The 26803-nt window shown below is 44.5% G+C and overlaps 1 protein-coding gene and 1 long non-coding RNA gene across 2 annotated transcripts; one reads left to right on the top strand and one right to left on the bottom strand.

Annotated features, from left to right (window-relative positions):
* Positions 1-6041: 6041 nt before the first annotated feature.
* Positions 6042-9746, bottom strand: LACRT (lacritin). The gene is made up of 5 exons (XM_036018884.1): positions 9628-9746; positions 8394-8447; positions 7119-7250; positions 6653-6754; positions 6042-6188 (listed from the first exon to the last, which is right to left on the bottom strand). The coding sequence occupies exons 1-5, from the start codon at positions 9683-9685 to the stop codon at positions 6115-6117; spliced, it is 420 nt and encodes a 139-aa protein (XP_035874777.1). The 5' UTR covers positions 9686-9746; the 3' UTR covers positions 6042-6114.
* Positions 6195-16928, top strand: LOC118499066. Its single transcript, XR_004901569.1, has 3 exons — positions 6195-6454; positions 7972-7975; positions 16867-16928. It is a non-coding gene; the product is annotated as an uncharacterized LOC118499066 (long non-coding RNA).
* The last annotated feature ends 9875 nt before the right edge of the window (positions 16929-26803 follow it).

The raw sequence follows: 26803 nt of genomic DNA, 5'->3' as shown, positions 1-26803 counted from the left end.
TGTAGTTCTTCTGACAGTATAAAAGATGTATAGGTTTTTTTAATAGTCCTACTGATTATTGTTTAACTATAACTTCAAATGATGTACTCAGTTCCTCACTATTTAGAGTTGATTCCCTCTACAAGAAGTGATTAAAATAGCTTTTCTATTTTCTCCTTTCTCTCCTGCTCTTCACCATCTGATTTTCATGGATTGAAGTATTGATTTTTCTAGTGATTTTCTTTATACCTTTATTACTGGTCTCAGCAGGTGAAAACAGTTTTTGAACCCTGACGGGTGTAGCTCAGAGGGTTGGATGTCCTCCCGCAACAGAGAAGTCACCGGTTTGATTGCTGGTAGGCGCACATGCCTGTCCCTGGAGAGGCACCCAAGCAGTGTTTTTCTCCCTCTCTGTCTCCCTCACTTCCCCCCTCTCAAAAATAAACAAACAAACACACAAACAAGCAAATAAATATAAAATATTTAAAAAAATAAAAGTTTTTATACTCTACAAAAGTTGAGTAAGTCAGCCTGCTTTCATTAACTCCCTGTCTCTCCTCTATCCCCACCATCCCTATTCTGATCTTTGGTTACATTCTCATAGTTGATAACATTTACCTTCTGCTCCATAGCAATTACTTCTCAGCAATTTTAGCTTTTGCCCTTCACTAAAGTGAATTTAGCACTCACAGCTAATCCTTTTACCTCATTTTCTCCATTTATCTCTTGGCTGGTTAGAGGTTATCATTTAATATATTTTAAAAGGGCTCAGAAGAATGAAATTTCTTGAATTCTTGCATGCTGAAGATATTTGTCTATTGTCTTTAGCCTGATAAAAATAATTTTAGGAATTACAAAATGCTTGGATCTCATTTTTCTTCTCTCAGAGGACTTCATAAGGATTTCTCCACTCTTTTAGTGCTAAAGTTTGAAGCCAGCCTGATTTTATATATATAATTTTCCTTTCAGTTCCTCAGTAGGTATGCTGATAGTTTTGCCTGAATGTCCAATGATTATTTTTGTTTAACAATTTTATTTTTAATTATAGTTGAAATACAACATTATGTTAATTCCAGGGGCACAACATAGTAATTCGACATCTACATACATTACAAAGGGATTGCCTCAGTAAATCTAGTGCTCATCTGTCACCATCCGCAGTTTTCTGATGTTACTGACTGTAGTCCCTAAGCTGTGCATCACAGGCTGTGACTTATTTTACAACTGGAAGTTTGTACTTAATTCCCTCTCTGCTTTTCCAATCAATCTTTCTTTATCTTTGAATGTAAAAAATGTTATTCAGCCAGTTCTCGGCATTGGTCATTTAAACTCTGATTTTCCTTTCAATATGTAGATTCAAATTATTATTAATTTTAGTTTTTAATTGTGGTAAAATACACATAACATCTAATTCATCATCTAACCCACATCTCAGCATGCAGTTCAGCAGTGTTAAGTACATGTTCGGTGTTGCACAGACAATCTCCAGAACGTTTTCATCTCACAAAACTGAGACTCTGCATCTACTAAACAACTCCCTATTCCCCCCCTTCCCCCAGCAAGATTCAAATTTTCTTTTTTCTTTTCCTTTTTTTGTTTTGTTTTTAATTCTCACCCAAGGACATGCTTATTGATTTTAGAGGGAGGGGAAGCTACAGAGAGAGAGAAAGGGAGAGAAACATCAATCAGCCCAGAGCCTGCAAAATAGGTATATGTTCTGACCTGGAATTGAACCTGAAACCTTTTGGGATGTCGCTCAAACCAACTGAGCCACACTGGCCAGGGTGGAAATTTTCTTTTATCTTTAAGGAACACTGTCTTCAACTATGTTTTTCTTTTCTGTGTGTCCAGTTTTCTTTTCCAGGAGCAGTCATTATGCATAAGGTGGATCTAGGTACAAAGGAGGTGTCTTTGATTTTGTTCCTCTGAATGTTTCGTGCACTTTAGAGATCGTGTTTTACCATTCTGCCCTTGATCTGTTGTCATCAGGGGACATCATTACGGACATTCACTGTGCCAGCATCCTCTCTTAGTTAGGTTCACTTCACTGGACGCTGCAGAAGCTCTTCTTGGAAAGTGTTATTTGGGGTTGTAAGTGCACTTTCATCTAAAATGGAATTTAGATACTTGTATTTATTTTCCTTGTGGTAAATCAATTCAACTGGTTTCAGAGATAAGACATAGGTAGATGTATCTTTACTCCTCCTCCTTACATTTGGAATTGTGTTATTGAGTGCTTTCCCCATTAATTTGTATTGATTTATTTAGAACAGTGATTTTCAATCTTTGTAAGCTCATGGCACACATAAACTACTAAAATTCAGCAGCATACCAAAAAACATATTTTTGCTGTCTGACAAAAAAATAGGTATAATTTTGATTCAGTCACACTGGACAGCTATTGTTGTGTTGGAGGTTGTCATTTTTTTTTAAAATTTGACAATCTAAGGGGAAAGAGGTCAGTGCCCTTACTAAATAGTCAGGTATTGCATGTTTAAAAAATTTTTATGGCACACTGGTTGAAAATTGCTGATTTAGAATATTATCCATATCTGAACAGCAAACTTAGATAACCTCAGAAATTGGGAAAACAATTGCAAACACAGAAATAATCCTTTTTTAATTGAATAATTATTGTTTGTCATTTCATGACATTTGTGGTGGGAAGGAGGTAGAAAGCTGTGTTTGGCCTTTTATCTGGACACAGGTATATTTGCATGTATCTCGAGTGGTTTGTTCCACTGAGATCACTCTCTGTTCCCCACACTCCCAACAAAAGTGGCCTGTTAGAGTAGACAGACCTCTGCCACACAGAGGAGCTGTGTGTGCCTTTTTCTTGTTAGACGGTCTAGGTCCTTTGAGCTGTGGCTATTGTCTGTGGGGATGAAAGGGATTTCACTGGGCTTGGGGTTTCCCCTGACACAGTACCTGGGAAAGCTGTTCACTTCATCAGACTTTGTGATGATCACTGCAGCTTCAAAGCACTGAGGTTTGAATGTGAGATCATTAAAGTTTTCTCTCCTTTGTTGGGGAGGAACCTGGGATGTGTTGGGGTGCTGCAAGGCAGATATCAGCAGAGCCTGAGTGGGTTCTGTCAATGGGGAGGATGGGGGAAGTCTCCTGAGCAATCACTCTCCTGAGTGAACAGTGCCTACATGAATCTCCATTGTTCAATATCAGTGTACAGTGTTCAATATCAGTGTACAGTTAAGCATGTATTATCCACTGAGTAATAAGAATACTGAGATGGACTGACTTTTTTTTTAGATTTTATTTATTTATTTTTAGACAGAGGGGAAGGGTGGGAGAAGGAGAGGGAAAGAAACATCAATGTGTGGTTGCCCCTCATGTGCCCCTTACTGGGGACCTGGCCCACGACACAGGCATGTGCCCTGCCTGACTGGGAATCGAAGCGGCGACCCTTTGGTTCACAGGCTGGCACTCAATCCACTGAGCCACACTAGCCAAGGTGGACTTACTTCTGAAGAGTTATTTACCTGGTAGAGATGTAGCACAAGCACAAAAGATACATTCTGAGAATAGAGAAGATGGAAACATTGATTTCATAGGATGAGAATGGAGAGATGGGTGGAAGTGGTGAGTTCATTCAATATTGATTCCAGGCGCTGTTTTAGGAACTGGAGATACACCAATGAAAACAAACAGAAATCTCTGCTCTCATGGTGCTTACATTCTAGTGAAGAAAACAGATAAATAAGTAAATTATATAGGATATTAGGTAATGAGAAATGCCACGAGATAAGTTCCAGAGATCTGTCATACAACATAGTGGCTGATATGGCATTGTGCACTTAAAAACTTGTTAAGAGGGTAGATCTCATGCTAAGATGCTAAGTGTCCCACAGACACACACATACAGAGCAAGGGGTGACAAGAAGTTTTTTGGAGGTCTTGGATAAGTTTATTACCTTGATTGTGGCAATGGTAGTATCATGGGTGCATGCATATGTACAAACTCACCACAATGTATACATTAAATATGTGCATTTTTTTGTATATTACATTGACCTAAAAAAATCTGGGGAAAAAAGAAATGCTAAGGACAAAAATAAAGTAGGGAATATGTAGGAGACTTGTAATTTTAGATAGCTGGCCAGGAAAGGCCTCTTTCAAAAAGTGGCATTTGAGCAAAGATCTGAAGGGGGAGAGAGGGAGCCATGTCAATTATATGGAAGATGTTAATCCACTGCATTGCCTTTTGCAATTTTTGAAACCTTCAACAAAAATTTCTAGATTCCAGCTTTAACATGTGCAAAAGGTTACTAAGTTAAAAAAATTCTTTTAGAACAAATTATCAGAAAAATAAACTGAGAAGATAATCTCATTTACAATAATGTCAAAAAGAATAAAATACTGAGGAATAAGTTTAGCCAAGAAAGTAAAAGATCTATGCAGTTAAAACTATATGACATGTGTATCAGTATAATGGAACATTATTCAGCCATGAGAAAAACGGAAATCCTGCCATTTGCACCAATGTGGATAGAGCTTGAAGGCATTATGCTAAGTAAAATAAGTCAGAGAGAGAGAAAGACAAATATTGTATAATTTCACTTATCTGTGGAAACTAAGAAAACCGAAACTCTTGGAAACAGTAGATTGGTGGTTTCCAGGGCCTGGTGACTGTGGTCACAGGATATGACCTTGCAGTTGTAAAAGGAAGCCAGTAGCCTAATGAGCTGATGAAGATGTGAATAGTGGTGTGTATTCGTTTCCTGGGGCTGCTGTAATTAACTGTCATAAACGGAATGACTTAAAACAACATAAATTTATTGTCTCTCAGTTTTGGAGTCTAGAAGTTCAAAATCAAGGTGTCAACAGGCCTGTGCTCCCTCTAAAACCTGTAGGGTAAAACACTTTCCTGGCTCTTCTAGTTTCTGGTGTTTGCTGGCAATCCTTGGCATTCCTTGTTTTGTAGAGGCATCGCTCCAGTCCCTGCCTCCATTGTCATATGGCCATTTACCTTTGTGTGTCTTTACATCATCCTCTCACTGTGTGCCTCTGTGTTGAAATTTTTCTCTTTTCATAAGGACATCAGTTTCCAAATAAGGTGACATTCTATGGTACCAGGATTAGGATGTCAACAGATCATTTTGGGAGGACACAATTCAACCCCTAAAATGGTGGCAATCTACACAGTATGAAGTGCCCTGTTCACCCAGTGTTTATTATAATCACTGCTCAGAGGGGGCCTGCTCCTGAAGGTCTCTCTTTGTTTCCTGGGCAGCGTTCTCAAAAATGCACCATGTGTAGCAGTGGTGGGAGGAGTAGGAAGATGTATTTCCTCATTCCTTTAAAACAGGGTCTAGGCTGAATACCCCTCCACCCCAAGATAGAAGAGGAGTGACTCAGACATGGTAGGAGGAAGGACAGTCTAGAATCAATGACTCTGGGGTGAGAGGGAACAGAGATGCCACATGCTGGGCTTAGGGAGAGTGATGGTTCTTCTCCTCTGCAGTCGTGAGTGCTCCTTCCCTGTTCACCTGGGTGCTCAGCATAGTCACGGACAGAGGTGGAGGGAAAGAAGGGATGCAGAACGATCACATGGATAAGTGTAATGGATTCAGTTAGTGCCTCATTATTTACATGAATAATTGTAATGAATTCAATTAGTGGCTCATTATTTTACTGATCTTATCTAATTAGGCTTCACTTTGGCCCAGTGTGGAAATTATGAATGGAAGGCAGGAGGGATGCATTTTTAATAATGGCACAAGAAAGTGGCTTTCGTAGCAATGGTTCAGGCTTTGACTATTTTCAGAATGACAAATCCTGGCCCTTTGGAAGTCAATTTAATTTTTGGAAATGCTCAAATGTCACTAGAAACCATGTGCAAAGAATAAGGTGGCAGACCGGAATCCAGAGGCATTTGGACCAAAATGAGGCCCAGCACATGTGTCCATGGCTCAGTGTGACTAAAAGGGCTTATTAGAGGCAGTGTGCTGAAGGCAGGCTGTGACTGGCTCAGGGCCTGGGCTCCAGGCAGGGCTTTTCTCCCTCTCTCCTCAGGGCCCACCCCACGGAGCACAGGCACACGATAGTTGCATGCTTTTGTTTTAATTGCTCTGGGCGACACACATGTTTAAGGCATTAAGTTCCCAGATCCCAATCTTTTCAGATACTAAGAAACCAAAATTTTCTTGGATCCAAAAGAATCTTCCTCAGTCTTTGTATAAAGTCAGCTCCACCTGGAAGAAAGCAGAGATGGGGATGAGGTTTGAAGGTTGCCAGGCACCATCCACCCCTTCCGTCCTTCTCAACCCCATCTTCTTTCCAATCTCACTGCAACCCCAGGGGCTTGACACAGTCAGAGGGAGGGAGGTTAGATTCACCCGAGGCTGGGGACGTGTCCCCTCGCCCACCTGGGAACAGGTGAGAGGGAGAGAAATGAGCCCGATCTGCACTGGGAAGGCTGGGATTGGGAACGCAGGGGCACCCGGTATCGGAGGACTGTGTAGCTTGAATGTAGATGAGAAATTGGAACCATTTAAGGCACAAAATAAGGGAAGCTTTGATGGAGAGGGGCTGGGGCAGTTCCAGGTCTCCGGTGTTGGGGGGTCGGGGCATGATCTTGCCCACCTTCCCCCACCACGTGGATAGTGGGTAGTGAATATTCCCGTTTCCTCAAGGCTTTGCCTTGGGATGCATTCACCTTCAAATAGCTGTTTTCCATCTTGAATTCCTTCATCAGCTCTCTTTTCTGCTCCATCAAAGGCCTGGTCTGCTAGCAAGAAACTTTTCTCTATGATGGATTCTAATTTTGGAGCAGAAGAATCATCATCAGAAAAGCCACCTCATTTAAAGAGAACTACCCCTCCCCCGCCCCATTATCCCTGTATAAATTCCTAAAGTGGAGCAGTTTTGCTGAGAGGCCCAGCTTTTCTCACATAGGAAAGTGGGTGGGCCAGGAAAGAAAACGTGTATAGTGCTGGCAGCAAAATCTACTATTGCAGAGTTTCTGTGTAGGGGTCCAGTGTTCACCCTATGTTTTTGCCTTGTGTTCAGGTGAATGAGTGAATATCTGCTTCTTCTGGGCTTGTCTTTGTGGGTAGAGGCATCATATACACCTGCTGCCAGAGACTTCTCCAGTCTGTTGTTTGATATAAAGACAGACTTACTCAGGGGATTTAGTCCTTGCCTCCGTAAGGTGATCCTGGCTGGGGCTTCAGCGGCCCCTGAAGTCTTCTGGGCTGCCGTGGCTGTCTCTTGGAGTGAAGTAGATTCTGCTGGAGCTGTGATCTCAAGTTTAGCTGCAAACACACCCATTTGTTGATTTTAGCAAATTCAGGTATTTTTTTCCCTCCTAGGAATGTGTGTCGGGGCCTCAGATACCTAACACTTGCTGGGTGTCAGGATACAGAAGTGAAATGGCATACACCCTCCCTCTTATGGGAGATGCGATTTGTACACACTACATGCCCATTATGGGCTGAGCGTTTGTCTCCCACAAACTTATATGTTGAGATCTGAAACCTCCAATGGGATGGTTTAGGAGGTGGGGCTTTTGGGAGGTAATTAGGTCATGAGGTGAAACCCGCAAGAATCAGATTAGGGCCCTTGTAGAAGGGACCGCAGAGAGCTCTCTCTCCCCTTCTTTCCACTGTGTGAGGATGCAATGAAAAATTGGCAGTTTGCAATTCAGAAGAGGGTTCCCACCAGAACCTGGTCATGCTGGCACCCTGAACTCAGACTTTTAACCTCCAGAACTATGATAAATACATTTCTGTTGTTTAAGCCAGTCTGTAGTAATTTGTTGTAACAGCCTGATTGGATTAAGACAGAGCCTCTCAGAAGATGGGCAGGGCTGGGCACTTCCCATGGGCAGGGTTGGAGAGGAATTGGGGCAGGAGTACGGGTCATGGTTGAGAGCACAGTAGAGAGAAACTGGGTGTTGAAGAAAGGACGTTGGTAAGAAGGATGTTCTAAAGGGACTTTCTTAGGGGCAGGGAGTCAACAAGAGCTCAGGGGAAGGCATGTGTGGGATAGGTGGATGAAATGCAAAGAAGTTCATTGAATTTAGCAGACATGGGTGGTACATGAAGGAAATGGGGTCTGAGGTCAGATAGCAGGAACCTTGCAAAGGATCTGGGAGTCACACAAGGTGTTTGCTGGTAAAAATATGAATACTGTGTGCCATGTTGCCCTTGTTATCTAACTTCATCTCTGTCTCCCTTTTGTTCACAATAAGCCTTTTTCCCATTCTCCCTAAAAGCTTGCCTGTCTGGGTTCTCATACTTCTTCCTTATCCTTCTCCCATCCCAGTCCACGCACCTCCCATTACCACCCAGAGCAGGACCCAACCTCCTCCTCCTGAAGTTCTCCCCCATCCTCCACTGACATCCCAGCTGTTCAACCTTCCCCAGGGCAGTGGTCAGAGGGAGAGAAGGACTCACAGCTCAGAGAATCCTCAGTCGTAGCAGCTTGAATGTAATCGGTGGTGGTATCATCTGCAACCGAGAAGAGAGATGACAGTGAAGAATCAAGCTGATCCACACTGGGGCCACTTTCCCTCCCCTTCCCAATCCTGAGCTCTCAGGAATGTTTGTGGACACAGGGATACATTTCCTGTTGGTTGAACATGTTCTGCCACACCAGTAGGTTCATCAGGTCATTCTTTCTGATGTTTAACTCCTCCTATGTTTTTTTTTTAAAGTTAGCTGTCCTCAGAGAAGTGAAATATTCCTCTGGAAACTGTCCTCCTCCTGACCTGTTTCTGGCTCATGAAGGTGTCTAAGACTGTGTCAGAGATGGCTGTGGCCTATGGAGGTGGAGGATGACAGTGCAGGGGCCATGGGGCCACATGTGAGTGGTTTATGGGACTGGACTCCAGCCCTGATTCCCCTTATCTGTCAACACAACATTTATGCAAAGCTCTCTGCTAAGTGAAGGGGATTTAATGATGAAAAAGGTGGACAAGACTGCCCTGACAGAGCTAATGTTCTATTACACAATTATTTAGTTTCCGGTGTGATGGTGCAATAAGGGCAAATGAGGTTTAATTGATCCTTCATAAATTTTTTTGAGGAAGACTTTTTTGAAGATTCATACCTGAAGTGAGATTTCACAGATGAGAAAGTATTGGTCAAGTGACATTCAGAGTTGGCTGGGGGAAGGCGACAGGGAGAAAAAACATCCCAGGCAGAGGGAAGAGCAAGAAGGAAGGTCCTAAAGCTTGAGGAATGGCAGGGTGGACCTAGGCCCAAATAATGTTTTTGTGTAATTAGAAAAGACATCCTGAGAGACAGCCATGGGCAGGGTATGCTGCTTGGCAAGTGGAACATGGGCTAGATTTCACCCCCACCACCTCTTGTCTGGCACCCTTGTGCAGGGGACAACCCCTTCTGCTATATGCATTGGCCCAGAGGCCCTGCAAGAAGGCCAGTGTGACAATCAGAGTGGGTAAAGGAGAACAGTGGGGAGATGGGCCAGAAAGCAGGCAGGGCCAGGGGGTTCCTAGTTTCCTGAACAGTGGGGTAGAGGCCACGTGTGGAGAACTGGGGACAATAGTCACTTGCAGAAGCAGGAGAAGCAAGGACAGCACTGGGAGAGGAAGAGGAATACAGACAGGAGCTAGGACTGCCCTAGGCTTTGAGGACCTGGTGGGTGCAGGGGTAGGGCCATACTCACGGGCACAGACCAGGGCTCCAACCAGAGTGGCCAGAAGAAGGAGAGCCGTGAATCTCATGCTTGAGGGTCAGGAGTGAGTATAACCACAGAATCCTCACAGGGTCCAGAATAGAGTGCTGGGACTGCTGGGCCCTTTTAAAGATACCAAGGACCAATGGGAAACAAGTTTGGAGGGGTGTGACTTCCGTGTCCTCCACCCCTTCTTCCCCAGATTGTCACCTGCCAAGTCAACAAAGGTGAGCTGGGCCCAGGTGATACCTGGCATCTTTGCTGGGAGGTCCTTTCCCTGCTAACTTTCAGCCATCTCTTTCCTTCTCCACCCACCTGCCCTCAGGGTTCACATCTTAGGGATCTCAGGGACTGGAGGCAGAGCAGGTTTGGTTTGGGGAGATTCTAAAATGTATCTATTGAGGGTAGTGGTAGGATTCTTAATCCTGACATGTGTCCAGGAGGAGGTTGGGGGCTGGGTGATCACATTGCCACTTTTTGCCTAGATCTCCACAGGGCTCAGTGCAAGGGCTTAGAGGTTTCACCAGGCTAAGTGAGCCCCATTCCATGGGAGGCCACACTCAGGACTTTTGGGAACTGAGTTCATGGCTCATTTCTCCTCTTGAGGAGACGGCTTTGAAAGCACATGTGCCTTCTCTGGAGTTGTCTTCTGCTCTTGAAGTTATCTTCCCTATAGGAGAAACTTCCCCAGGCCCACAGGGACCCCTGTCAAACTCTATGTTTGTGCCAACCAATGGCATCCCACATTTCTGAGAGGACATACTGGTTGAAGGAAGATGGTAGATCACTGAAGTTGGAACTTAGCTTTCCCTTCAAGTGGGGAGCTGACCCATGGTCCAGAAAAGCAGATAATTCCCTTTGACTTGGGAATTCTTCCTCCCCTGCGCTTATAATTAAGAGGCCTGGATTCTGCATTCTGGCTTTGTCATATACATAAGACAGTGTACTGTCGTGTGCTACTAAACTTTAGGGTTTTCATTTGTCATCTAGAAGTTACAGCTCCTATGTACAGGAGAGTGGTGAGATGACATATGGCAAAGCATTTCATAGACAATACATTTCTGTGGAGATGCATGGGATTCTTGAACTTTGCAGAGGGTTCATCTTTCTGGGCAGGTTCAATTCAGGCTTTTGCTAAATGCTAAATCAAATAGGGCTGCAAAGTAACAGGAGCCAGCTGAGGAGCTGATGGGTGAAAATAGGGTGCTGGATACCAATTTGTGATTCTCCACTTGGTGGTGTTCTCACCAAGCCCTGGGTGGTCCTGTAGTCTTTGCTGTCTCATGGTGCCCTGAAGATCAGTGTGGGAAAGGGGGGTATTGGGAGATTCTTGACATGAGGGTGTTTTGGGTACCTGGCTTCAGAACATTAATCTCCTCAGGAGATAAAGGGCTGGGACATTACAGGTGTGAGGAGTGAGTTCTTTCAGACCGTTTCACCTGTCCTTAACCTCCACGTAAGAGGACCATCACAGTCAGACAGCTGATCTGCTCCAGACATTGGGTGTGGGACCTGGGTTAAAGTAATTGCTCCCCTAATTACTCCCTGTGTGGTTTGATATTTGAGATTTATCTGACATCTAATGGTGGTCAGTAGATGAAGAAGAGGAATGCATTGAATTAATACAGAGATGGGACTTGGCAATTGACTGCCCACCTGAGGGTCCAGGCCTGGGAGCCTTGAAGGTGATGGGGAGGGCTGAGAGACAGAAGAAAGTTTTAACTGCATGAGTGCCCTAGGGTGTGTGTGCACGTGTGTGTCTGTGTGTACACTATACAAGAAGAAGCTCTGTTTCTAGATCCCAAACCGTCTCCCTAAGCACATTAAAAAAAACCAACAGAAGCAAACTATGATATTTGCACAAGTTTTTTCTAAGAGGAAATCAGGGCTTTGGCATGAACATTAGAGCTGTCAAAGAGCAGGGTCTTCCCAAATGTCACTGCTCATTCCCTTTCCTCTCCTAATCCTCCTATTTGCCTCAGGGATTAAAAAGGCAAGTATTGACATAAATGGGGGTGAGGTAGAGGTACGAACAATTACTCTATAGAAAATTTTCATAACTTTATAACAGGGCCCAGGTCCAGTGTTGCCCTAAGTTATAGGGCCTGGGAAAGAAATGGATCCATATATTAAAGACTAGAGATGCACCCCCTCTATCTGGATGAAGGGCTGTTCTCTGTGATGTCTTGTCTTCTACGGTATCTGATCTCCAGTATGACTGTCGGTTTGCCCATCTGTGTCTTTTCTCCTGTGCTGGTAATTCTCTGCCCATCCTACTTCCCTCCCCGCTCTGCTTCTGATCTCTTCTCCTCCCATCTCTTCCCTGGTCTGGAAGGATGACCTTTGTGGGTTGTGTCACCTGGGCTTCCTTACCTTCTAGTATCTGGTTGAGTTTGGCCAGTGGCACACACTGGTGGGCAATCAGAAAAGGAGAAGAGAGATTGGTCAAGGCACTTGTTCCTCCTGCTCCCTCCCTGCTTTGGCATGTGTGATAGGTAGACTTCTAATATGGCTGCAAAGATCCCAACTTCCTGGCACTCATGCCTTTGAGTACTGCCCACTGTCTGGGCTTGGGCTGGACCTAATGATTTTCTTCTAATAAGTGGAAAATCCAAAAGTGATGGGATGTCTGTCACTTTTGATATTAGGTTATAAAAGAATATGACTGTTGGAAGGACCTGGAGAGTATTATGCTAAGTGAAATAAGCCAGTCAGAGAAAGACAAATACCACATGATTTTGCTTATATGTAGAATCTAAGGAACAAAATAGAAACAGACTCATAGATATAGAAAAGAGACTGACAGCTGTCAGAGGGGAGGGAGGTTGGGGGTCTGGGTGAAAAGGATGAAAGGATTAAGCAAAAAACAAAAACAAAAAAACAAAACAAAAAATTCATAACACAGACAACAGTATGGTGTTTATCATTTCCAGAGTGGGCAGGTAGAAGAAGGTAAAGGGAGAATAAATGGTGATGGAAGGAGACCTGACTTTGAGTGGTGAACATGCAATGTATAGATAATGTTTTATAGAATTGTACACTTGAAATCTATATAATTTTATTAACCAATGTCACCCCAATAAATTCTATAAAAATTTTGTTAAAAAGGACTATGACTATTGTCTTGCTTATTTCCTCCTATGTTCCCTACTTCAGATCTTCTCAGCTCACTTGCCTCAGTGAAGCGAGTTGCTGTGGTGTGAGCTGCCCTGTGGAGAAGCCCACATGGCCAGGAACTGATGGCAGCTCATGCCTGCAGCCTGGGAGAAATAGAGGCTCTCAGTCCAGCAGTCTTGGATAAGCTGAATCCTGCCAGCAATCATGTGATTGAGCTTGGAATGGACCCTTTTATAGACTTTCTATAACTCTATTGCAGCCTTGTCAGAGACTCCCAGGGCAGGACTCAGCTAAGCTGCACCTAGACTCCTGGCCCATGGTAAGTGTGAGATAAGAAATAATGCTGTTTGAAGCCACTAGGTTTTGGAATACATAATTGGTTATTTAGCCACAAATAATTAATACTGCATCATGTAGCAATGGCAGTGTTCCTCTGTGACTGTAGCTTCTATATAGTGGCCCTGGTTTTACTGATCCTTCTTCTAACTGGTCTCAGGGAAAACCATTTCCTCCTTTTGTCACTTCAGTTTTAGGGATGGGAATGGCTCTCTGCTGTTGGTAGTCCTTACTTAAACCTCTACAAATATATATCTTTCTTTCATAAAGAATCCCTTCTGTGTTATGAGTGGGGAGGGGGAGAGGGGTAATGGGTTAAAGGTACAGGGAATAAGAAGCAGAATAGGTAGTCACAAAATAGACAGGGGGAGGTTAAGAATAGTATAGGAAATGGGGAAGCCAAAGAACTTACATGTATGACCCATGGACATGAACTGTGTGGTGGTCGGGGTGGGGGGAGTCTGGAGGGTGAGGGGGGTGGTATAGGGAGGAGGGGGATAAAGGAGAAAAATATTGGGACAACTGTAATAGCATAGTCAATAAAATATAATTAGACTGATATGCCCCACTCCATCTGACCTGTGCTGAGTGTCTTTTCCTTGGCCCCCTCTGGTATGTGAAACCCTGTACTGGGAAAGGAGGGGTAGTAGGGGTCACAAAGGGAAGAAGTGACCCAGAGCTTTTGGGGCAGATAGTTCACACATCCAAGACACAGTCATAAGCTGTGTCTACAGAACCACCTTACCCTGACTGCTGTAGTTCACATGGCTTGTCTCTGCTAAGCTCTTGTGGGCCCAAGCTCTGTTATAGTCCTCTGTTGCTCTTGACCATTCTCCTTGGCCAGTGGGGGTAGTATGAAGAGAAAGCAATAGAGTTTTTAACTCCAACTCTGCTTTAACAGACACATAGCATGTAATATGTGCTGAGCACTGTTCTTGGAATCTTATGAATTTTAATATCATTTAATTCTTATAAGAATACAATGATATAGGTACTATTAATATTTGCTCTTCACAGATGAAGTGACTAAGGCAAAGGCACACTAAGGAAGTGGCCCATGATCACAGAGGTAGTAAGTGGCAGAGCTGGCTTCCAACACAGACTTTCTGTTTCTAGGGGCTGAGCTGTCAGCCACCACTCTCTGCTTGAATATTAAGTTCCAGTTTGTAATAAATATTAGGCCTCTGTAACAGTAGTTTTTCAAATCTTAACTAATCAGTACTTGCCAGGGTTCTCTAGAGAAAACAGAACAAATTGTGTGTATGCACATGTGTGTGTGTATGTATGTATGTATGTATTTATTTATTTATTTATTTAAGGAATAGGTTTACATGACTATGGAGCCTGGCTAGTCTAAAACCTGCAGTTCCAGTATGAAGGCTGTCAGGCTAAAGACCCAGGAAAGAGGTGATATTGTGTCTTAGGTCAAAAGGCCATTTGCTGGCAGAATTCCCTCTTGTTCCAGGGAGGTTAGTCTTTTGTTCTACTCAGTCCTTCGTCTGATTGGGTGAGACCCACTCATATTATGAAGGGTAATCTGCTTTACTCAAAGCCCACTAATTTATGTGTTAATCTCATCCAAAAACACTCTTACAGAAATATCCAAAGTAATGTTTGACAGCTGTGGCCCAGCCAAGTTGACACATAAAATAAACCATTGTAGTACCCTTTGACATTTTAATTTTGGAGGCCTAGTGAACATCAGGAAGGGCCCAGAGGGAAAAAGGATAAAGCTTTTTCTAGGCCTTAATAAGAAGAACTCTTTTTTTCCTCTTCTTGGTTTCACAGGTGAAATGGTAAGCTCCAGTGAGCCACAGAGCAAGTCCTCAAAGAACAAAGAGCCAGCCCTCCTTCTGCCTGTGGTCTAAGCAGTTCTTCTGGATCACATGTGGTCCTGCTGCTTTACCTGGCAATGCCTGGACAGGGACTTGGAGTCAAAGGTGAGGGTTTGGGGTTGCCAATGTCAATGCCTACAGTAGTCAGGCAAGTGACATAAATGAGCCAGGCGTAAGGCTGACTACAGTGTAGGTGCAATGATAAATGTTAAATGTCCCTCCATCTTCAGGCTAGGGAGTCAAGTGGTAGGGCTGCAGCAAATTGGAATGTGCTGTTCTGCCTGTAGTGGTCAGCTGCCCTCCTCAAGGTGACTGTTGACAGGCATTCTAGTTCTTCAAGGAAAATTAAAAATATGAATTTCCATTTGAAATCCCCTGATTTTCTTTTCTTTTTTTAAAATATATTTTATGTAATATTTTTACTTTTTATTTTGAAATAACTTCAGATTTACAGAATATTTGCAAAAAAAAAAAGGTCATAACAGAAAATACTCTTTGTAGATCCACTGGGGACTAGAGTCCCCACATGTTAATGTTCACTAATGCTTGCTTGATCATTCTCTATCTTTGTCTCTGTCTCTTTCTCTGCTTTTTCTGAACTTTTTTTTTCTTGATAATTGGGGCTGAATTTTTAGTACGCACTGCAGAAGACCCCTTTAGGAATGGGTGTTCAGTTCTTCACTGTCTCCATGATGGCAAATCCTGGTCCTTGTGGGTTAACATCATCTTTGGAAGCAGCAGTTTACTGACTGGTCAGGACCTGGCAGATTTTTAGCCCCTGCAAATAACATTTTCAAATATACACTGTCTATTCTCTCTTTCTCATTTTTGAGCAGATTCCACGTTTTAAACGTTTTAATCTCCAACCTGTGAGTGATTCAGACAGCCCCTCATGTGACTTGGAGGGTGGGAGGAAGATCTCCCTCCCTTCTTCCATGGGGTGGTCAGGAAAAATCTCTTTGGTAGGAACATGCATTCCCCACACAGCAAGTCTCCTTCTCCCCTGGGCAGGGAATGATATTCCCGGGATCAACTGAGGTTGGGCTGGCTTTTTAAACTCTTTGTCAGTCCCAGGGTGGAGGTCAGGGTGGTATAAGGTTCCAGATGTCAAAGTTCCCCATAGAATGTGGGGCACTCGTGTATGGCCTGTGATATCCAGCTGTGGGCCTGATTCCAGGGCCATGGAAAGTCTCACTCAACAAACACTTTGATGTACAATAAAATGATATGGAGCAGAGGAAGTGAGGAATAGAGAGGTAACCACTTTGGGATTGAGGCTCATGGGTGAGAGGGTAGCTGTGAATCAAAGAACTTGCTGGGGCCTGTGCTGTCTAAGCAGGCTGAGTCTGGAGGCTGTGGTTCAGGGTGCAGGGCCAGGGTGCCTGTTGAAGTCTCATGGGGCCTCCTTTACCCAGTGGGCTCCAGGCCAGGCTTTGTACCCACCTCTCTTCAGGGACAACATATGTATACTCCAAGTTGGATGCTTTCTGTTTACTAGCTATTTTTTGTTGGTTTGTTTTTAGGCTGCAGACTTAAAACCTGGTGCTCCTGGGCATTATTTCTCAGCTTCTCATTACAGGTTTAGCCCAAGTTGGGTTTTTACATAAGAGCATGGAGGACATCTAGGATAGCTGTAGAAAAAAATGAGGAAAGAAGGTGGGAGGAAAGAGACAAAGGGAAAAGGAGAGGGAGTTGAAGAGGGAGAGGGCAGAGTGGGAGGAAAGAGAACATGAATAAGGCTTGCAGGGTGCCAGGTACTGTCCACCCCTTCCATCCTCCTCAACTCCATCTTCTTTCCAACCTCACTGCACCCCGGGGGGCTGAAGGACATGCCCTCTCTCTGCACCTGGGCAGGAATGAGAGGAAGAGAAACAAGCAGGCTCTGCAGTGAGAAGGCTGGAGGTAAGAGCTGAGGGGGGTCTGGTATCAGGTAACCATGCAGTTTGAATGTAGGTGAGAAATTGGAGCCATTTGAAGGCACAAAATGAGGGAAGCTCCCATGGGAGGGGCTAAGGCAGCTCCAGGCTTCCAGTGTGGGGTGGAGCTGGGGACATGGCCCTGAGGGAGCCAAGTGGGGTTGCTTATCCTGGGGCCCACAAGGCCTTACTTTGGGATGCACTCACCTTCACCCTTGTGTTTTTAGAGCATTAATTGTATGTAGTACTGGTTCTGCAATTCCCTTAATAATTCTTTGTGTTTCCTCCTGTAATTTCTCTATGCTGGATCCTGATTCAAGGCAAAAGAGTTGCTTTATTTATAAGAGAACCTCCTCCCACCCTTCCCCCAGCCTAGGCACCACTGGGACCCCTAAGGTAGAGTGGCTTTGCTGAGGGAACCAACTGCTCTCTCACAGGAAGGTAGGTAGGATGGTGCATGCAGCAAGTTTTACTACCCTAGAAACCCTGTGTTGGAGCAAGCGTGTGCCTCCCTCCCCTCTCCCCAACACACACACACACACACACACACACACACACACACACACACAGGAGCTGGGCTTATCTGGGTGTATCTGTTTCCCTGTGTTTACACCTCAGAATGAGGCCTGGGGCAGGCTGGCTCCAGAGAGCCCGCTGGATTTTTTTTTATTTTTAAAAATTAAAGTATAGTTGACATACAATATTATATTAGTTTCAGGTGTACAACATGGTGATTAAACATTTATATACCATATGAACTGATCACCACAATAAGTCTAGCAACCTTCTCTCACTGCACAAAGTTATTAAAATATTATTGACTGTATTCCCTATACTGTACATTACATACCTGTGACTTATTGATAATATAAGTTCAAGTTTGTACCTTTTAATCCCCTTCACCTTACTGTTGCACTTCTCCATGCCACCCTCCCACTGCTCTGTGCATCCTAATTTAAGACTCTGAAGTTGACAAAGAGACAGGAATGGCTTTGGTGTCTTTTTGACTAAAAAGCTGGAAACTTGGTACTTGTGTTTTTGGTTGTTGATGCCTCATGGGATGCTGCAGGGGGCGAGGATGGAAGAAATAATAGCTCCCTGCCTGCCTCACCCACCTCAAGTTCTTGCTTTAGGGGACGCTCCCTCTCTTGCAGGTGTTTTAGGTTTTCAGCATCTTTCAAGTCTTTTCCTGCTTCATCAAAGTTGTTTCCTGTCTCTTCAGGGCATTTTTCTAGAGTGGATTGTGATTCAGGGAGAGGAAAAGTAATATTGGCAGAAAGGTCACATCACTTTATTTATTTTTTAAAGATTTTATTTATTTATTTTTAGAGGGGAGGGAAGGAGAAAAAGGGAGAGAAAAATCAATGTGTGGTTGCTTCTCATGCACCTCCTACTGGGGACCTGCCTTACAACCAAGGTATGTGCCGTGACTGAGAATTGAACCTGCAACCCTTTAGTTCGCAGGCCAACACGCAGTCCACTGTGCCACAGCAGCCAGGACAAGATCACCTTGCTTTAAAATGAACCACGACCCCTCATCCCTTAGTTTTCATCCACTGACTTCCCTTTTCCCCCACCCTGCCCAAGTGAGGAGAGGTCTTGCTGAGGGAGTGACTAGCTTCTCCCTCAGGAGAATGTGGTAGGTCAAGACAGAAACTATACTTATAGTAAAATCATATGATAGAAACTTGTGTGTGAGTACCGGTGTGGGTAGGCTGGTGCTTAGATGAAAAGGGAGAAGCCTGCAGCACAGAATCATGGAAACCTTGAGGCCTTCTTCGTAATTAACTAGAGTGGGTTTGAGGTGGGACTTCAGAGAGCAGCTGGGGCCTGAGGCATGCTAGACCTGGAAGGGTATTCAGGGGAACCGAAGTGGAGGCATAGGAAGTAATTCGTAAGGCTGATGAAGGATGCAAGAAGTAGAGTCTGGGGAAGTTAGATTTGAAAAGTAGTGTGGATCCAGATCATGGGTGGTTAGAAAGTGGGAGTTATGTGGTAGGAAATGGGGAAAAGTTTAAATGGGAGAACCTCAGATTCAGATGGGTAGACAAGGTGAGGCTCTGGCCTGTGCTCTGGATAGGCCACCCTCACCCCGTGCTGGGTTAATTGTGAACCTCTCTGGGCTTTGTCCCTTCAGCACAAAGCATCTTAAAAATAAACAGACAAATGTTTCCTTTATGTTATATCTGTCTAGCTTCTTTCCAATCCTTTTACAACCAAGATTTTTGGAACAAAACATTTTTTCCCCTCAACACCCTCATTTTACTTTATGTTCTTGCCACCCCATAATGTTCCCACTACCATCCCTGGGACAGGGACAGTCATTGCCAGGCACCCTGACACAGCCTCCACTTGCTGGCATGTAGGGCTGTGACACTGCTAACCACTGGGCTTTTGAAATGCTGAGGTGCATTTTCTCTTTCTGTCTCCCTCCCTCTCTCCCCTCCCTTTTTTTTGGCCCCCTCCTGCCACCCTTTGACTCCTCTTTCTCTGCCCCTTCAATATTCTCCAGCATTCTACTCTTAGCCCCTTTCTCCGCTCCTCTTACATGCTCCACTGTGTGACTCACTCTTGGAGTTATGCCTAGACTCCCACATCTTCATTCCAGCCCCCTTCCTGAACGTTAATACCCACCAGCCTGTGGGCAATCACAGGATGTCTAAGTCTATCAAACCCTACAGGTTGAAAACTGGTTCATCCAGCTTCTTCCCTTCACCTGCTTATCCTCCTCCACTGTTTTCTATTCTGACAGCACCAACGTTCACCCAGGAATCTCCATAGAGATTGGAGGGTAATTTACATTTTTGCTTCTCCCCGACCACCTACCTTATGAGGACATGGGGTCTTATCAATTCTTCTTTTTGGCCTGTTGTCCCTTTATCACTTCCAGGGCTTCCGCCTCAGCTCTGGGTCTGGCCATTTCTTATCTCTACTAAAGAAGCAGCCTCATAACTGACTTTTCCTCTGATTGTCTCAGCTTCCATCTACCCGCTGTCCAAGTGACTTCTAACACACAAACTGTGTGGCGAGCTTGCGTGTCCTTTCACACAGGCTCCTATCCGTCCCTTCCTTTTCAACCCCCCTTGCTCCCTCGTCTGGACCCTGCCTTGCTCACATCAAATTTCTTTCAATTTCTTGCATAGATTTTGTTTCTCTTTTTCCTTTGCCTCTTCACATATTTTCTTCCACATACTGTTTTTAATGATTTCCTAGTGATTCCTTGAGTTAGGGAAGAGAGCTTGCATATTCTTAAAGGTAGAGTCTTTTTGGGGTTCCATGGTGAAGAGGGCTGGCACTGGGCCTCAAATTCCTAAGAAGTCCATGGTAGGACCCTGCTGGAAGAGCCTTGAAGATGAGTTAAGATACGGGGAACATTTGGCTTAATGAGATTTAGGTGCTACTCTGTTTAACTGATGGCTTTCTGGAGGGTCTTCAGAAGGAAGGGAAGGTAGTTTCAGTGGTCCAGGGTGAGAATACAGAAGAGTTGGGTGTTAGTGGGTGAATTAATTTGCATATCAAAGGCAGGTATAGAGGCCTTTGATGGGAGGAACATCAAGAATTCAGAAGCAGGTAGCCTGGGGCTGCAGCCCTTCTGCAGAGTCAGGGAACTGGCATCAGAGAGGTAAGTGTGACAGGGTTTCTGCCCTCATAGAGCTCACAGCCCAGGCTTGGTAATAAGTTACAGAATTTGATATTAATATAGCCTGTAGTGGGGGGTACCTAAAAGAGAAAAAAAGTTAGGTCCGAAGTAGTACAGGGATGTGGGGAGGGGAGAAGGGGGAATGTTAGATGAAACACTCAGGCTGAGTGGTCAGGAGAGTAGGGAGAGGAAGTGCTACATTCCTGAAGATCTGAAACTGAGCCAGTGAGAGAGTCAGACACTGGACGGCCTGAGCTGGGCGAAGCCTCCGATTGCAGGAGAGCACAGGGTATGCGTGTGTGTGTGGTGTGTGGTGTGTGTGTGGGTGTAGTGGTGTGTGGTGTGTGTCTCTGTGTGAATAGTATGTGTGGTGTGTGGTTTGTGTGGGCATGTGTGCACAGGGGCTATATTTGGTGTGTGACTTCACTGGTCCATCCGTCAAGTCCCCATGAAACAACTCAGTGCTGAGTTGTTTCCCTGAGCTGGTAGAAGCTTGGTCAAGTGCACTAGGTATGATGAGAAAGTAAACCAGCTGAATTTAATATATGCCTGCCAGGAAAATGTTCTCAGGGTCAATGTCTCCATCTTGGAATAACCTCAAAGTGACATCACGTACCATTCACTGAAAGGTGAGTTAGTATTTGGAAATGATCAACTATCATTAAGAAGCACCAGTGAGGAATAAGGTGGAGATAGGTATGGGCTGAAAAGTTGATTTTGTTACTTTATCATGAAGCTCCCTTTTTTATCCATCTCCTGAACTGGTTCCGAAAATCAATTTGAAAGGGAATTTTGGAGCATTGGAAGTCCATTTGGGATGATCATGGCTTTCCATAGTAACTTGCTTGAAGAATGTGGTGCTCATGTAGATAGAGAAATTCTGCTTTCTTTGAGACAAATATGTTCTCTTTTTATTACCATCAAGCTGAATCTTAGCCAGGTCTTTGGAACACTTAGTACATTCTAAATTCCTTTATCCTGATGGGCTGGAGAGTTAAGAAATTTCAGACAGGGGAAGGAATTAATTTGGAGAGACTTCCTAGACCAAGAGGCCTGCAGTGAGGAGATGGAAGGGAGGGTCTTCAGTGCTGGGGACTTGTCAATGTAAGGCTTGAATGCAGAGCTGGGGCAAATGAATCAAGTAGAATTGGCTTTGGGGACCCTTGAAATAAGAGGATAAAATAGATGAGGGGGGCAGTTGGTAGAAAGCTAAGGTAAATGTAACAATGGAGTTTTAAACAGGAGGAAAGGAAGGTCATACTGGTTGCCTGCCATTCCCTGAGTCTGGATAATAGCAGCCAGTTCTAAAGTACCGAAGGGGTCTGAGCAGGTCTGGGGCCTCCTAGACCTCCAGCCCTTGTGACACACCTCCTTAATTTCCAGAGGCACTGGGGTTCAGGTCTAGCTGCATGGAGAGCCAATTTCTTCACGAAGATGACTTGGACAAGTAAAAATTTTATGTTCTTGCTAATTCATGTGTGAACCTGGGGCCCTGTGGTGCTGAAGGCTGAGGAAAGGAGTAGCCAGTGAGATTTGCAGGAGGCAACTGGTCTTGCTCCTGCTGAGATTCTAGGAAATCTGGGAGGCCTTTGTCATGAAAGGCCCTGAACTGGCCACAGGTTGTGGCTCCCTCTTGGCCTCTGGCTTTCTCCTGAGTAGGATTCTAACCTCTTTGCTGCTTCCTGTTCTGAGTTAATGAGAAGGAAGGAGCCCTCTGGGCAAGTGGGAACCTTTAACCTCCTCAGAGACCTGGAGACACTTAGAGGGGAGCGCCTTATGGAGAAGTCATTTCGTTTACATCCATCGGACTGGCAGAGAGAGGGGAAGCAAACGGCTAGGGCTGAGGGTGCAATGGAGAGGGCAAGAGTAATTCCTTCCCTTTGGCTCTGCCATACCCTGCAAATGTGTACTTCTTGCTGTATCACATGTTCTCTGTTTCATGCATTTGTGGCCCAACTTTCTGAATGTGGGGTCAGGGGAAGAAGTTTCCAGTCCTATCTGCTTTCTTAAATACTTATTTCTGATACCCAATTAATAAGCTTGATACCTCTCCCACTGGGAGAAACACAACTCCCCTGTCAATATCCATGTGGGCTCCTAGGTGCTTCTTACCTTTTGATCACTTTTTCCTATGACTTCCATTTCTTGCTGAAATCGTCAGTTTCACTTTATGTCTTGATTCCTTGAGCTCCTCTTTGTGCCCCAAATCCCCCAACCAACATAAGGTTTTTGTCTTTGCTGAAAAGTTGGGGTTAAATTCCAACTCGAAAACAACTTAAAAGTGAGTATTAATCATCTGTGTCCCAAATTTCATTGGCCCTCACCACCACAGGGAACTAACTGCGCACCGTCTCTGGCTCCTTAGATCTTGCCTCTCCTCTCCATTCTCTTTCCCCTGAGCCCCTTTACCCATTCACCTAACTTTATTCTTCATCTGCTCCCAGTAACTGTTTATTGAGGGCACACCCTATGTCACTAATTAGTTTAAGTAGTTTAGTTCTTGTTGTCTCCTACCACCCAGGGGAACCTCACTATCTCCACTGAGAATCCAAATCGGATAACCATTTCTGACCAGGGGTGCCCATGACATACCTCAGTCAGGGAAAAATCTTGTATCTTGTGATAAAACCACAACAACCACAACTCAAGTATTATCCTTTATTCTGACCCTTTCTACTGTGAGTTTTGACTCCCTAATGAAAAAAACCCTTATCTTTGCCTGCAGACAATGTAATGACCCTTGATGATACTCATGTAGGAGCCCAATGAATAAAGAACAGGCCAACTGCTACTTTTGCTTTTTTCTTTATCTTCTGTGTGTTTTATTCAGAGAGCTCAGTTCTTCTAAAGGAATTCCTTGCAAACAATGGGAAGGAAAATAATTTGTTTTAAATGCTCAAATTTGCCTCTCAGTTCTCTAGTTTTCTTTTGACATCACCTGAATGTCCTTTCTTTTAGCATTATGTGAAGCTCACCGAAATATTATCTTAAGCACAAAACCATGCGTACCTGGATAAATCATGCCATTATTTTGGAGGACAAGAGGTCTACAGCCAGTTATTTTTGTTATAAGTTATTCTATCATAAGACTGATGTAATTTGGTTTGCATGTATGATCACAGCCTGGGGAGAAGGAGCAGGGTCCCCCTGAAGGCTGAGGTAATTCCTTGGGCAGTGGTTGATCCTCAGGGCCCTACTGGTTCTGACTCTGAGTCTCAGTGTGTAGCACACTCTCCGCCTCTGCTCTGTCCCACCCCTGGCCCACCACCCCTTCCCCAGCTTTATAGTTGGCCACCACGCAGAAACTAGAACCAATTAGCTGATCATAGATCTCATGACTTTATGGGACGCAGCAGTTAGCTATATCATTGATAAGTGGTGTGGAAAAGTATTCTCTAGAATGAACACAGTTCTCTAGAGTTCTTTAAGGATGAGGGGTGTCAGAACCCAGATTTCTGCAAGTTGTTTCGGGAGCCCTAGCAGCAGTCTTGTGAGGCAGGAGGTAGCAGGGGGCAGCCTGTGAGCCCTGGCAGTGTGCTCCTCACAGGCTCAGGATTCTCTTGGTTAAACAGTTTGAATACTGGCTTTTTGTTTTAAATTTCCCTGTTTATTCTCCTTAAATAAAATCATGCCAAGCATTTCAGACTACTTCTGCTATGCTAAATGAATTAAACAAAGGGTGTTTTTCCGTGTGTGAGCCAGGAGGATTTTAGGGGCCAGAATGGGGTGAGATGGCAGGGACATTCTCCAGAACAAGTTATGGGATGGATTCTGGCTGCTTGACTTGGCTCTCTCCCCTCTCTCCTCCAGCATAAAACTCTCACATGGTGTTTCTGAGTTTAGAGTTAAGAAGACAGTTCTTCTATTCAGGGCTCATTTAAAGGCTGAGTTTTCAAAGAAGGTCGGGGGTATGGGGAACAGCAAGAAAAACAGCCTTGCTGGAGCAGAGCATCTGTGGACATACTCTGGGCCTGGTTGGGGGATTCTCTAGGGCCCCATCCTGGGTTTCCACACCCAGTAAGCAGTTACCTGGCACTCCCCCACTTCCCTTTGTTTTAGAATGTTATTCACTTTTGTCATAGCTAAATGCTTACAACCATGAACTTCTGATCCCTGGTTATATCATATCCATGGGAATTATCTTGCCATGTGTCTGGTTAACCTTTGGTCTGTGAAGGCCATTCTCTGGGAACATTTCCTCTGAGTGACTTAAAGAATTTGGATCCTTCTCACAGCTTTGCCACTGGCTCACTGGATCTCCCTGGAAAGCCACCACCCCTCCTTTGACCTTTGTGCCTTCCTTTGTCAAACAAGTGAGCTTCATTAGATCCCTCATAAGGCCCCAGGGCAGTTCTGCCACCCAGTGAGTGGGCTGGCCATGCCCCAGGTCTCCAAGGGCTCTCTGGCTGATAAAAGACTGCCTGAGACTCAGGGCTGGAGCTGTGCCTGGGTGGAAAGTTCCCTTTCCAGGGAAGATTCTGAATTTATGCTCTGGACTGACAATATTCACCTCCACCTCCACTCTTCTTTCCCTGCCCAGGACACTTTTGCCTGAGAGAAACACTGGCTTAAGAACATCTTTGTGTGTTTTCTGCTTCTCCAAAGTCCCAAGACCCACTCTCAAGATGTGGAGACTGCCCTCCGTGTGAATGAGGATCCAAGTCTGTTGAAGGAGGCACATACCCCCTGGATCAGGAGCTCCACATTCACAGCCATGACAAGTCTGGGACAGCAGAGGGTGCTGTGGGAGCAGCGGGGTGGTCCCCACAGCTCCCACTTCCCTCCAGAAGTCATCTTAGGCCACTCCTGCCTTTAAACCAGACTCTGCCTCAGCTAGCCCAGTGTAGCCTCTGCTTTAAAAAAGAATTGTCATTCCACAGTGCACTGTACATAGAAGGTACTTGTCAAATGCATGAACGATGGAAAGAAGCAGGAATCTTTTCTTGGTTCCTACCTTCAATGGACAAAGGATAGATGCCACAGCTGGCCACCTGTGCCTCTTCAGCCTTGTTGGCATACTGAGGTCTCACTCTAAGCCATGCTGCTTCCAAGTGGCTAGAGATCATGGAAGCAGGCAGTGTTGAGTGTTGAATCACTGTTCTGGTTGTATGTAGGTCCTGTTCTTTATTTGACTAAATCCCAGGGAGCTCCATTCAACTTCAAGAATATCCCTTAGAGGGAGACAAATAGAGAGGGGGCCAGGGAGCCTCTGACCAGGACCATGCACTGGAGGGGAGGTGGAAATGTCCTCCTACTGTCTCTGATGGGCGAGTAACCAAGAAACTGAGGTCCTGGAAGATGGGGGGTCATGGGGCAGCATGTCCTCCTCCTCTCTGAGTGGTTCTGGGGCTCAATGTTGGGTGAGGCCTGATGCGGAGAAGGGTGGGCTAATGGCCCGAGCTCTGCAGTCTGGTCCCTTGGGGAAAGAACTCAGGCTGCTAAGAAGGAATGCATCCAAGCAACAGTCATGTCCTGTTGTTAGGGGCACTGACACATCAGTTCTCTCAAGTCCATGCCCTCCTATTTGTCATCATTGTCACTTCCTAAGGCCTAACTTCTGTAACTTGTTTGTACCTCCTAGCTGGTCCTTGTCTCTGACCTTTTTGCCCTTGATGGTTTTGCCAGAATGATTTTGAAAACACATATCAAGCCAGGCCTGCTTTCACTTTTAAAATTCTTGTCAGCCCATTACCTGCAGAATGAAGTCTAAACTCTTAGCATGGCATTAAAGCTGTAAAAAAAAATTAGCCCCTTTTTACAGAATTCTGAGAAAATGGGGCAACTGTGACATATATTTAGAGTTTTTCTGAAGCTCCACTTAAAAAGTACAGTAACTGGATAGCAAAACCCCAGACCCATGGACAACATTTACAACAAAACTAGGTGGTAAGTATTCTTACAAACCCTTAAATACAAGGGGGGGGTGAGGGAAGGTCATCTACTGAAATAAGAGTGTGTTACTGGTGTCTAGAAGGGAGAGAGCAGAGACCAGTGATGGGACCCTGAACCATATTTTCTTCTAAAAGTTCCATGATACTGATTTCATGTAAAAATGAGCAAGAGAAAAGTAATGAGGTCAAATATAAATTATTTTTTTATGAAAAAGAAAAAGAAATGGAATAGCATCCTTGCAAAGAAAGCATGTCAATGAAACATACCCACAGAACAGATCAAATCTTACAATAATTACAGAAGAACACTGTAAAGATACAGAAGAACACTATAAATAAGAATTATGAACTCATAAATGAGGTGACAAAACTCAGGAAAGAATGAGAAATAAAAGGCAAAAGTCTTTTCAGAATGAGCTTAATGAGGAGGAA

The sequence above is a fragment of the Phyllostomus discolor genome, chromosome 2 (assembly GCF_004126475.2).
Source record: "Phyllostomus discolor isolate MPI-MPIP mPhyDis1 chromosome 2, mPhyDis1.pri.v3, whole genome shotgun sequence".
In the NCBI taxonomy this organism is placed as follows: domain Eukaryota; kingdom Metazoa; phylum Chordata; class Mammalia; order Chiroptera; family Phyllostomidae; genus Phyllostomus; species Phyllostomus discolor.
The sequence above is the reverse complement of the archived record's forward strand: the minus strand, read 5'-3'. Positions and strand labels throughout refer to the sequence as shown.

Bases quoted from the DNA above. Each gene is read 5' to 3' on its own strand.
- LACRT (XM_036018884.1), bottom strand. From the start codon at position 9,685: ATGAGATTCACGGCTCTCCTTCTTCTGGCCACTCTGGTTGGAGCCCTG. The intron at 8,448-9,627 runs GTGAGTATGGCC...TCTCGGTTGCAG, and splicing joins TGGAGCCCTGGTCTGTGCCC to ATGATACCACCACCGATTAC. The intron at 7,251-8,393 runs GTGAGTCCTTCT...GTGTGTTTGCAG, and splicing joins GACTGAGGATTCTCTGAGCT to CTAAACTTGAGATCACAGCT.